General features: G+C 33.5%; 1 protein-coding gene across 3 annotated transcripts in view; it reads left to right on the top strand.

Moving 5' to 3' along the window:
* NBEAL1 (neurobeachin like 1) overlaps positions 1-12,618 on the top strand; it is a 187,267-nt gene that overhangs the window by 115,607 nt on the left and 59,042 nt on the right. For all 3 annotated transcript variants that reach the window (XM_058708591.1, XM_058708582.1, XM_058708601.1), the window contains 3 exons: positions 1,095-1,219; positions 6,543-6,669; positions 11,999-12,147. In XM_058708591.1, coding sequence (XP_058564574.1) covers positions 1,095-1,219; positions 6,543-6,669; positions 11,999-12,147 — 401 coding nt within the window. The remainder of the gene's footprint in view (positions 1-1,094; positions 1,220-6,542; positions 6,670-11,998; positions 12,148-12,618) is intronic.

Below are 12,618 nucleotides of genomic sequence, written 5' to 3'. Positions count from 1 at the left end.
CACAAAAAGTTTTTAACTTCAAAGTCCAGTTTGTCTTTTTTCTTTTGTTGATTGTGTTTTTGATATAATATCTAAGAAACCATACCCAAGTCCAAGGTCATGAAAATTTACTCCTATCTTTTCTTTTTTTTTTTTTTAATTTTTAACGTTTATTTATTTTTGAAAGACAGACAGAGTACAAGCCAGGGAGGGGCAGAGAGAGAGGGAGACACAGAATCCAAAGCAAGCTCCAGGCTTTGAGCTGTCAGCACAGAGCCTGATGCGGAACTCGAACCCACAAACTGTGAGATCATGACCTGAGCCGAAGTCAGATGCTTAACCGACTGAGCCACCCAGGCGCCCCTACTCCTATCTTTTCTTCAAAGAGTTTTAGCTCTTACATTTAGATTTGATCTATTTGCAGTTATACTCTCTTTATTTGTACTAAAATTATTATTTTATTTTGAACAGTGCATTTGGAATAAACTCATTGTATACCTAGTTAAGAACTATCGTTGAACAGGGGCGCCTGGGTGGCGCAGTCGGTTAAGCGTCCGACTTCAACCAGGTCACGATCTCGCGGTCCGTGAGTTCGAGCCCCGCGTCAGGCTCTGGGTTGATGGCTCGGAGCCTGGAGCCTGTTTCCGATTCTGTGTCTCCCTCTCTCTCTGCCCCTTCCCCGTTCATGCTCTGTCTCTCTCTGTCCCAAAAATAAATAAAAAACGTTGAAAAAAAAAAATTAAAAAAAAAAAAAAAAAAAAAAAAAAGAACTATCGTTGAACAGTTAAAAAGTAAAATCTATCAAGCTGTAAAGTGAAGATTTATGTTCAGTTCTTATTTCTGCTGCCTATAAACAACATAGCATTTCGGGCAAATAATTTAGCATGTCTTAGGTTCTTCATGTATAAACTGAAACTGCATATTCTCATTAGTTTTCTTTCAGGGTTGTTTGGGTCAAATGAGATAATGAATATGAATGTTTTTAATATGAATACTTTCTTTGTTTCAATCAATCAATCTTTGTAACTTTCTTACTTTCTTACTTTGTTTCAATCAGTCAGTCTTTGTAACTTCAAACTAAGTAATTTTACTTGTTTACTTATGAATATTCATAGGAAACAAAATCCAGTTCACTGGAAACTAGCTAATGTAGAAAATTATTCCCGCATGAGACTTAAATTGGTGCCAAATTATAACTTCAAAACTCATGAAGACGCTAGTGCTTTGAGAGATAATCTAGGTGAGTTCCAATGGCTGTTTAATTATTTCTTGAAGATAATGAGGGTATTGGTGGGTTGTTTATTGTTTTTATTGTTTCAGAATTGCTTACTCATGAAGGAAGGGGGACATTTTATAATTATTTCTTTTTCAGAATGTTGAAGTTTTATATACAAAGCTTTGTTGTACACAATATAGTTGATTTTTAAATGGTTGTGTATGTTAAATGCTGTTCTTTGGCCTAAATCTAAGATGATTCCTATTTTAATTGTAATTTTTCAAAGAAAAGCATAATTTGCAATCATAAAATTATACTGTAGTTTATGTGCAGTGCATTGTCTCTTGTATCCATTATGGTACATTGAAACAGTACCTTAGTCTTTTGCTTTAGTTCTTTTCCCTTAGTCTTTTGCTTACCAAGACTAGGGCTAATATTAGATATATTTAGAATTCTTAGCAACCGTTTAAGTTTTGTTTTATAACCTATTCTTCTTGGACCCTTAGGATCTTAGGCCAGTATCTTTTTCTAGAAAAAAAACCCTTTCTGGCCACCTTTCTGACCCTACCTTTCTGACTTGGTATCTCCTTTTTTGAAGACAGGTCTGTGAAATACCCAATATAGTTGATTGTTGAGTCATTGGCAATCATGTGTATACTAAATTGTGATTGTTTTATTGTAGCCACCTGTTTTTAGTGGCTAAGTTTTAGATGGAATTCAAGTACCAGTTTTTAAATCTTTTTAAAGCTGCCTTAATATATTGGCCAATACATTTGATGCCGTAAATTAATCAAGAGTGCTATCTATGATACCTACCATTTATGGTCTTATATTCTAAAATAAATCAGACACAGTAACCAATTTTCCTTAAGGCAAAATAATGGTCCTACCCCCGAAAGAAACTCTGACTTTAAGAATATCTTATATAGGAATAGTCACTTACATATAGCTTATCCTCCCTGTACATATCTTGAAACCTATTATACTTTCTCTACTCATTGAAATTCGACTGTGCTTATTACTCAGCAAATATCTATTGGTGAATGACTTGAATCTAGTAATACTTAAAGAATGGTGTCCCCTGTTTTTTCTTTGTTTTTGCCAAGAAATCCCACTTCAGGAAATTCCCTGTTCCTCTTCCTGTCCTCATCTGTTTATACTTGTACATAGGTAGAATTTTATGTCCCTTCTGCTTGGTTTTAGTTAAGTATAGGAAAACTAGTGCTCTTTCTTTTTTTCTTTTTTCTTTTTTTAAATTATTTAGTTAAGTAATCTCTACACCCCATGTGGGGCTCAAAACTCACAACTCTGAAATCAAGAGTCACATGCTTTCCACGGGCGCCTGGGTGGCTCAGTCAGTTGGGCATCCAACTTCGGCTCGGGTCATGATCTCACAGTTTGTGGGTTCGAGCCCCGTGTCGGGCTCTGTGCTGACAGCTCAGAGCCTGGAGCCTGCCTCAGATTCTGTCTCCCTCTCTCTCTGCTCTTCTCCCAGTCATGCTGTCTCTCTCACTCTCTCAAAAATAAAATAAAACATTAAAAAAAAAAAAAAAGTCACATGCTTTCTGGACTGAAGCCAGTCAGGTGCCCCTTCTTTCTTTTTTTCATCTCTCAGTTTTTCTCCTTACCCAATGTTCAAAAATAACCCAAGTATAATAGTGATAGTGAGATAGTACAGAAGAAAAAATTTTCATACATTTCAAAGTGAAACTGGAAATAGTATAAAACCAGTGGCATCAATCTCTAAAGCTCTTTAAAGTTCCCTGAAGTATCCTTCAGAATTAATTGTATAATGTTCTACCTACTCCTTTTTATGTCTGTAAGTATTTTCATTAGCTGCCAGAAATCATGGTATTCTAAAAAATATTTTGTTTTGTTTTGTTTCATTTACCCCAGTTCTGCTTTGTAACGTCACACTGCAAATTTACAGGATAGTTTTGACACTGTGGGCTAACCTAGAAACTTATCCATTATCTGTAACATTTTTTTGATGGAAAATTATTTGTGAATTCCAAACAAGTGATTTGTGAAGTATCTTTTGGAACACAACCACTTGTAAATTGTGGAATTTAAACAGTCAGAAATAAAGTGTATTCTTAAATATATTATTAAAAATACTTGGTTTTAGAGTTTTGTTATGTCTGCTTTTATTTTTTTTTTTTATTTGGTTTTATAAAAAATTTTTGTCCATACTTTTTCATTAGCAATACTCTTTTCTTGGGGCACCTGGGTGGCTCAGTTGGTTGAGTGTCCGACTTCAGCTCAGGTCATGATCTTGTGGTTCATGAGTTCGAGCCCCACATCGGGCTCTGGGCTGACAGCTCAGAGCCTGAGCCTGCTCTGGATTCTATGTCTTCCACTCTCTCTGCTCCTCCCCAGCTCATATTCTGTCTTTGTCTAAAAATAAATAAACATAAAAAAATTTTATATAAAAAAAGTGGAACGTGCAATTCTATTTTTTTTTTTTTTAATTTACATCCAAGTTAGCATATGGTGCAACAATGATTTCAGAAGTAGATTTGAACATGGAATTCTTGATCTTGGGGTTGTAATATCGAGCCCCACATTGGGTGTAGAGATTGCTTAAAATCTTTTTTAAAAAAGTACTCTTTTCTGAGTATTTGCAACACCTTGTTTTTATTTCTTACAGTTTCTCTTGTCTCTGAACCATTTGGTAGTTATCCTCCTCTATAACTATATTTTTCTAACAATGCTGCTTAACCTCCTAGTTCTCTTACTAATATTTAGTCTTGTTCACCTTTTGAATGATTATATTCCCAGATCCATGCCTAGCCATCTTGCCTTTTGCCTATTCTCTCTATGAAGTGGTGATCTCATGACTTCACCACTGTTTGTATATGAAATGGTGCTTTCCCACATGTGTTTCTATTCTAACCTGCCTTTTGAAGATTTCCAGCTGCCTGTCTGTCTATTGGATACCTCCTCCACAGGGGGGCTTCCATGTAAAAATTCTGAAACTGAATTCATTATGTTTTCTCATTTGTCTACTCCTCGCCCTAGACTCTGCTTCTCTCACATTTTGTGTTGTAGTTTCATTTTCTTCATTTATTAGTTACTCAGATTAAAATAATATTAGCCATGAATCTGTCCTCATCCCTCTTAATCCCCTACATAATAATAGCTCTTTAGGTACAGTGTCCTCTTAATTCTCCCTTACATAGCTTTTGAATGGTTTTCCTTATTTTCATTCCCTTTCCTGTTGTCATGACTTAGTTTGGTGTGCTATCTTTTCCCAAAGTTACAGTAGTTTCCCAGCTGGCCTCTTTGCCGGAAGTGTTTCCCATTGTCAGTTTATTCTCCAGTCTTTCATCACATTTTGAACTTACACTCTTTTTTTTTTTTTTTTTTAATGTTTATTTTATTTCTGAGACAGAGAGAGACAGAGCATGAGTAGGGGAGGGGCAGAGAGAGAGGGAGACAGAGAATCTGAAACAGGCTGCAGGCTCTGAGTTGTCAGCACAGAGCCCAACGCGGGGCTCGAACTCACAAACCGTGAGATCATGACCTGAGCCAAAGTCGGTCACCCAACTGACTGAACCACCCAGGCGCCCCTGAACTTACACTCTTAATGGAATAGTGTCATTCAGCTACGTAAAGTCTGTTTTCTCTTTGTATCACATTGTATAGATTCCTGATTTTCAGTTTCATTGCATTCTCATGTGCTTTAATTACATGCCGGACAATAAATACTGCCACCTGCAATAAATTAGAACATATGAAGAAACATATTCAGTAACTAGGAAAAGTGTGAGCCAGTACTTCCTATCTACAGACAAAGGTGTGATCAAAGCAGATTTACACAGAAAAATGCAGCTGTACATTAGGTTGATTCATTTTTTATGTCTGAGCAATGATACCATATGAAAAATTAAGGGAGGATTTGTCGTCTTTATAATGTTTTGTTAGTTGGTATGAATTATTTTTGTTTCCCACAACTGAAATGTCTTTATTCATAGTTACATACATAACTTTTTCCCAGTCCTACCTATAAATTATGCAGTTATTTTTATTACTACTCTTATACCACTCAGATAATTGAGAAGTAAATGTACAATTATAATAGCTGCCATTTATTTTATACTTAATGTAATGTGTTGTATCTCCATTTCACAGTTAAAAAAACCAAGATTCAGAGGAGTTGTCTATTTAATAAATGGCAGAACCGAATTTGAATTTAAGTTCACCACCTCACAGCCTTTGTTCTTCCCGTTATATTAGCCCTGTCTTCTTACAAAATGTATATTTTATAAAATCCATTCATTTATTGTGTATATATGTATCTAGAATTACTTTTTAAATTCCATGTGCTCCAGAAAAGAACACTTCAGCTCTTGTATTATGTATTCTCTTCCAATTAAAGATAATTTGTCATATTCTTACTTAACATTTCTTTAGTACAAATACACAAAAATAGTTTTATTAATACAGTGAGAATAATTCTTTCTTTGACTTACTGGCATATGTTAGAATTAAATGAATTAAAGAGATGAGTTGACCCATTTTGAAACATAAATAGTACCATCATTAAAAATAAAGGACAGAGGCACTGGGTGGCTGGCTCAGTTGGTTGGGTGTCCACCTTCACCTCAGATCATGCTGTCACGGTCCGTGAGTTCGAGCCCCTCATGGGGCTCTGTGCTGACAGGTCAGAGCCTAGAGCCTGCTTCAGATTCTGTGTCTTCCTCTGTCTCTGCCCCTTTCCCTCTTACACCCTGTCTGTCTCACCCTCAAAAAGAAACAAACATAAATAATAAAAAAATTATAGACATGTTTTAAAAACATTTATTCCTTTTTTTATACATGTAGTAGTTTTTAAAAATCACAAACAACCCAGATTACTCTAAATCATGTATTAAAAACTTTTCTGTAGTAAATATCTTTTCTATCTTAGAAAACTTTACCTCCCAAGGTTTTTTTCCAGTTTTATAAATATAATTAACATACAATACTATGTAAGATCTAGAACATAATGACTTGAGATATGTGCATATTGCAAAATAATTACCGTAATGTTTAGTTATCACCCATCATGTCGTGTAGTTAACAAAAATTTTTTCCTTATGATGAGAATTTTAGGATCTGCTGTTGTAGCAAGTATACCATATAGCATTGCTGACTATAGTCATCATTGCACATTATGTCCTCAATACTTATTTATAACTGGAAGTTTAGACCTTTTGAGTACCTTCCCCCAATTCCCTTACTCTCTTCCTTTACTTAATATATATATGTATTATTATGTAATTAATAGCCAGAAGTTACAGGACTATAATAGGATTATTTTTTACTTTGTGTTTAATAGATATTTTGTATTTATTTTCAACAGGTATCCAACACTCACAGCCTTCTAGTGATTCATTGCTTTTGGAAGTAGTGAAACAAGTAAAAGTTAGCAATATGGAAGAGGATAAATTAGACCTTCCTGAAGAAGACATAACAGCCAGAGTAAATATGTATGTATAAGTATTTGAAAGGAGTAAACATTATTTTGTTCTGGGGGAGCGTGGGTGGCTCAGTCAGTTGAGCATCTGGCTCTTGATTTTGGTTCAGGTCATGATCTCAAGGTTCATGGGATTGAGCCCTGCACTGGGCTGTGCGCTGACAGTGTGGAGCCTGCTTAGGATTCTCTGTGTGTGTGTGTGTGTGTGTGTGTGTGTGTGTGTGTGTGTGTGTCAATATAAACATTATATTGTTGTATTTTAATAAACATTAAAAAATTTTGTTCTGAAAAACAGGATTATAAAATCATGGAAGGTATTTGCTTAAAATACTAAGTACAGTGACCCTTGAACAATAAAGGTTTAAACTGCATGGATCCACTTATATATGATTTTTGTCAATAAAAACAATATAGTACTGTAAATGTATTATATCTTCCTAATGATTTTCTTAAAACCTTTTTCTTTTTTCTAGCTTACTTTATTGTAAGAATACAGTATATAAGATATACAAAAGATTTATTCATCAACTGTGTATATTATTGGTTGGTAAGGCTTCTGGTCAACAGTAGGCTGTTAGTTAAATTTTTAGGGAGTCAATTTTATTTGTAGATTTTTACACCAGCTTCAGTGCCACTAAGCCCTGTATTGTTTAAAAGTCAACTGTATTTGCAGGATCCATCAGTTACTGCTATATCAGTTGTGAGTGGTCTATCAGTATTAACTGACATTATTGAGGAATGCTTTTTAGAACTGAGATAACTTTGAGCTGGACCTTGAAATTAGAAAATATTTTTAGCTGAATGATAATGAAAACATAACCTATCAAATTTGTGGGATACAGTTAAAGCTTAGATAGAATGTTTAGATAGTTAAAGTTTAGATAGAAAGTACAAAATAAAATATAAACTCTTAAGCAGAAGGAAGAAATTATAAAGATGAAAGCAGAAGTCATGAAAAGAAAATTGGAAAAGGAAAAAGACCAAAGAAAACAAAAGCTAGTTATTAAAAAAATAAAAAAAGAGGTAACAAAACATAAACTCCTTGCCAGACTGGTCAGGAAAGAAAGAAAGGCAACATAAATTATCAATATTGGGAATTAAAAAGGAGAGAACACTAAAAATATTAAAATGATTAAAAAGAAATACTAAATACAACTTTACCAATAAATTTTGACAACTTAAATGGACAAATTCCTTGAAAGATACAAATTAGCAAACCTCCCTCAAGAAGAAAATTTAAAATGAATAGCCTTAGATACATTTAAAAATTTTGAATTTGTAGTAGAAAATTTTCCCAAACATAAAAGATATTGATTTCCTTATCTGTCCTTTGTATTAATTATCATAAATACAGACTTTCATGTGTTTTAAGGCCAACAATACAATTTTGTAGTTACTATTGTATGCACTTGTCTAAATCAGTCAAGGGAAGAATAGAGAAAACTATATAACTGTACTTTTTATTTGCCTGCATAATTACCATACTTATATACTTTATTTGTGCACATTCAAATTTCCATCTGGTGTCTTCATCTTCTAGCCTGAAGGACTTCTTTTATTTTCATGTGAGGAATGTCTGACCACAGATTCTCTCAGGCTTTGTTATCTGTGGTAGTCTTTATTTTTGCCTTCATTTTTGGCTACTTTTTAACAAAATTTTAGTTATATATCTTTTGAAAATTGAGATTCATATAATATAAAATTTACTCTTTTAAAGTGTAACATTCCATGGGTTTTAGTATGTTCACAGATCTAATTACAGAACATTTTCATCACTCTGAAAGGAAATCTTGTACTTTTTTAGTAGACACTCCCAATTTTCTCCTTCCTACATCCCCTGGAAATCACTCATCTGCTTTCTGTCTCTATTGGCTTTGTCTGTTTTTGACATTTCATTTATTTCTTACAATATGTGGCCTTTTATGTCTAGCTTATTTCATTCAGTATAATGTGTCCAAGGTTCATTCATGGAGTAGCATGTAACTTGACTTCATTCCATTTTATGGTTGAATAATATTCCATCATATGGATATACCACCTTTGTTTATCCGTTCATCAGTTGATGAACAGACAGTTGTTTCTACTTTTTGGTTTTTGTAATTTATACTTCCATGAATATTCATGTACAGAACTTTGTGTCGACATATGTTTTTAATTATATTGGGTATATACCTAGGAATGGATTTGTTAGTTATATGGTAAATCTATGTACAACCTTTTGAGGAATTGTAAAATTGTTTTCACACTGACTACACCATTTAACATTCCCTCAAGTGACATATAGGGGTTCAGATTTCTCCACATCTACCCCAATTTTTGACATTTTGTGTGTTTATTTATTTATTACACTATTCTATAAGATTTGGAATGATACCTTGTGATTTTAATTTGCATTTTCCTAATGACTAATGAAGCTGAGCATCTTTTCACGGATTTGTTTACTATTTATATATCTCTTTTGGATAAATATTTATGTAAATCCTTTGCTCATTTTTTTTAATTGGGTTGTCTTTTAGTTATTAAGTTATAGTGGTTCTTTATTCTAGATACAAATGCCTTATCAGATACATGATTTGCAAAAATGTTCTCCCATTGAATGTGTTTTCCTTTGTTTTGTTGCACAAAAATTTAAAATTTTGAGGTCCCATTTATCTTTTTTTCCCCTAAGAGTTTTATATTTTATCTCCTACATTTAGGTCTTTGATCCATTTTCAGTTAATTTTTGTATATGGTATGATGTAGGAGTCCATATTCATTCTTCTGCATGTGACTATCCATTGCCTGAGGACCATTGCTTTCTTTTTTAAAGGATGGTTTTGTTGGATATACAGTTCTTAGTGGACAGGTGTTTTTTCTTTTCTTTTTTCTCTCTTCTCTTCTCTTCTCTTCTCTTCTCTTCTCTTCTCTTCCCTTTTCTTTTCTTTTCTTTTCTTTTCTTTTCTTTTCTTTTCTTTTCAGCATTTTGAATATGTCATCCCACTACATTTTAGCATCCTGTATTGTGGTGGTTTTTGTACTTGGCTTTCAGCACCTTGGCTTTATGTCCATGTGTGGATATCTTTGGATATTCATAAAATCTTCCTGGATGTGTGAATTATTATTATTTTTTTATTTGGGAAGTTCTCAGGCATTATTTCTTCAAATATGTATGTTTGGCTCTTTTTCTCTGTCCTCTTTGGAAGTCCTTTTACACATCTGTTGTTTCCCATGATGGTAACCCTCTGAGGTTTTTTCATCCTGCTTCTTTCTTCCTTTGTGTTCTTCAGGTTGGACAGTTTCTTTTGAACTGTCTTCAAGAGTCCTGCTTCTTTCCTCTGCAAGTTCAAATATGCTATTGAGAGGCAAGTTCAAATATGCTATTGAGGGGTGCTTGGCCTGGGTGGCTCAGTCGGTTAAGCATCCGACTTCAGCTCAGGTCATGATCTCCCAGTTCGTGGGTTCGGGCCTCGTTTCGGGCTCTGTGCTAACACTTCAGAGCCTGGAGCCTGCTATAGATTCTGTGTCTCCCTCTCTCTCCACCTACTCCCCTGCTTGTGCTCTGTCTCCCTCTGTCTCTCAAAAACAAATAAACACTAAAAAAATTTTTTTAAATGCTATTGAGTCCTTCTGGTAAAATTTTCATTTAGTTATTATGCTTTTTGATTCCACGGTTTTCCATGTGGTTCCCTTTTTAAAGATTATGTAATTTCTGTCTCTTAATTGACAGTCTCTATTTGACTAGGCTTTGTTGCCATAATGAATGCACTTTAGTTCTTTAAACATAGTTTCCTGTAGTTCTTTTAATGTATTTACCATAGCTACTTTGATGTTTTTGTCTGCTAATGTGAACATCCGAAGTTCCCCAAAGACAGTTTCTTTTTACTGTGTTTTTCTTTATGGCTCATAATTTACTTTTTCTTTGCATTTTAGATAATAAATTGTAACCACTCTGGTTTCTGATCCCCTTCTTTGATGGTGGTTATTATGGTGGTATTTTTGCTTAGTGACTTTCCTGGATTAATTTTGTGGTGTATGTCTTACCTGCTCTGTGTTGCCAGTGATGTCTGTACTCATTGGGTTTATGTTTTACTCGTTTTGGTTTTTTTTTTAATTTATTTTTATTTTTTAAGTTTATTTATGTTGACAGAGAGAGAGCACAAGCAGGGGAGGGGCAGAGAGAGAATCCCAAGCAGGTTCCATGCCATCAGTTCAGAGCCTGACATGGGCTCAATCCCAGAAACTGTGAGATCATGACCCGATCTGAAATCAGGAGTTGGATGCTTAACTGACTGAACCATTCAGGTGCCCTTACTTTGTTTTGTTTTTAAAAAAGTCTGGCCCTTTATAAAAAGTTAGTATAGGTTAGTGGTCAGGCAATAATTAGTATTTAAACCCCTTTTTCCAGAAGACTGCCATTCTTTGCCAGTAGATCTGTGTGTGTGCCTTAGGGAATGTGTTCAAATTTCATGATTTACACATTTGCCCTGACTTTTACTTTCTATGTTTGTAAAGCCTCAGCCAAAAATGAGTACTCAAGACCCAAATACATAATTTATTCTGGACATCACTTTTTTTTTTAGATTATAAACTACACATGGCAAGCATTTCTTTGGAACTTACTTTAATATTACAAATTGACCTGGTTCAGTAGTAATCTTCATTGGCATAAATAAGATTTTGTTAATATAATTTTAATAATTTCTGAAGATTTATAATTTATAAATTATAGTTTATGTTATTTATAATTCTATTTAATTATAAATTATATAATTATGTTGTAATTACTGTTATAATTTATTTTTATTGGAGAAGATAACAGTCCTCTTAATACAAGATGACTTTATTTTAAGTAAGGTATTGCTATAGTAGCCCTTGTATTATCTCCAGTTCCATTGTAGAGACATTATGATGATGTTGTTGCTCTAGATTTAGTTGCTCTTGAAAAGTCTCATTTTACAGTTTAAGAATCAGTCATAATTAGTGCTTCTGATAATTATTCATAAAACATCACTAATGATGCATTCCTTTATTCACAGATTCATATATTCCCTAGGTCAATTCATCTCTCGCAAATATAACTAAAATGACATGACTAGTATTGCTGTATGTTCGAACTGTCCTCTGCCAGTAGTCTTAAAGATTCACTATATTTTGTTTTAATGGGCCACATACCATTAAAATATAAAACTTTGTGTGTTTTTTTTTTTAACTGAGTTATTGGGAAATAACATTTTGGACAGTATTTAATTTAATATTCAGTGGAATATTTTTATAGGTAATTCAAATACTCTTTCTTGATATTCTTTTCCATTTACACAGAATACGTTGGATGGTTTTTGTTTGGTTGATTTTTGTTTTTACAGTGATGAAAAAGAAGAACAGGATCAAAAAGAAAAATTGGTGTTGTCAGAAGACTGTGAGCTCATTACAATAATTGACGTAATTCCTGGCAGATTAGAAATTACTACTCAACACATTTACTTCTATGATTGCAGCATTGAAAAAGAAGATGGTGAGGAGTTCTGGGGGAATAATTTCTGTTGTTCAATAGTTAAGTATCCAGCTTATTAATCATTAATGAGAAGAAAACAGTGACATAGGATTGTGGGATTGTGGTCTATCATGTAACAGGAGAAATGGAAAGTCAATATGGAATTAAATTTCAGCAACGTATTGGAGGGAATGCTTTTTTTGTTAATGTTTTTTAAAGATTTGGTAAGAGGGATTGCTGTAAACTTGTGTTATAAAATGCAGTCTTAATTTTATTTGCACATTTATTTCTATCAGCTTTTCACATAATTCATTATCTGAAAATTAAACGATATTTGAATCTAAAATGCCAACATAAAGAGAAAAGGAAAAATGTTTTTGAGATGTAATGATCAGGATTATTCTGTTTTCATGAGAAGAAAATAGAATAGCTATAGAATTTAAAAGTACTTTTAAAAGAAACCATCTAAACGTCCACTAAATTTATCAAATG

The sequence above is a fragment of the Neofelis nebulosa genome, chromosome 2 (genome assembly GCF_028018385.1).
Source record: "Neofelis nebulosa isolate mNeoNeb1 chromosome 2, mNeoNeb1.pri, whole genome shotgun sequence".
NCBI lineage: Eukaryota > Metazoa > Chordata > Mammalia > Carnivora > Felidae > Neofelis > Neofelis nebulosa.
Note: the sequence above shows the minus strand (reverse complement) of the source record. Positions and strands in the feature narration are given on the sequence as shown.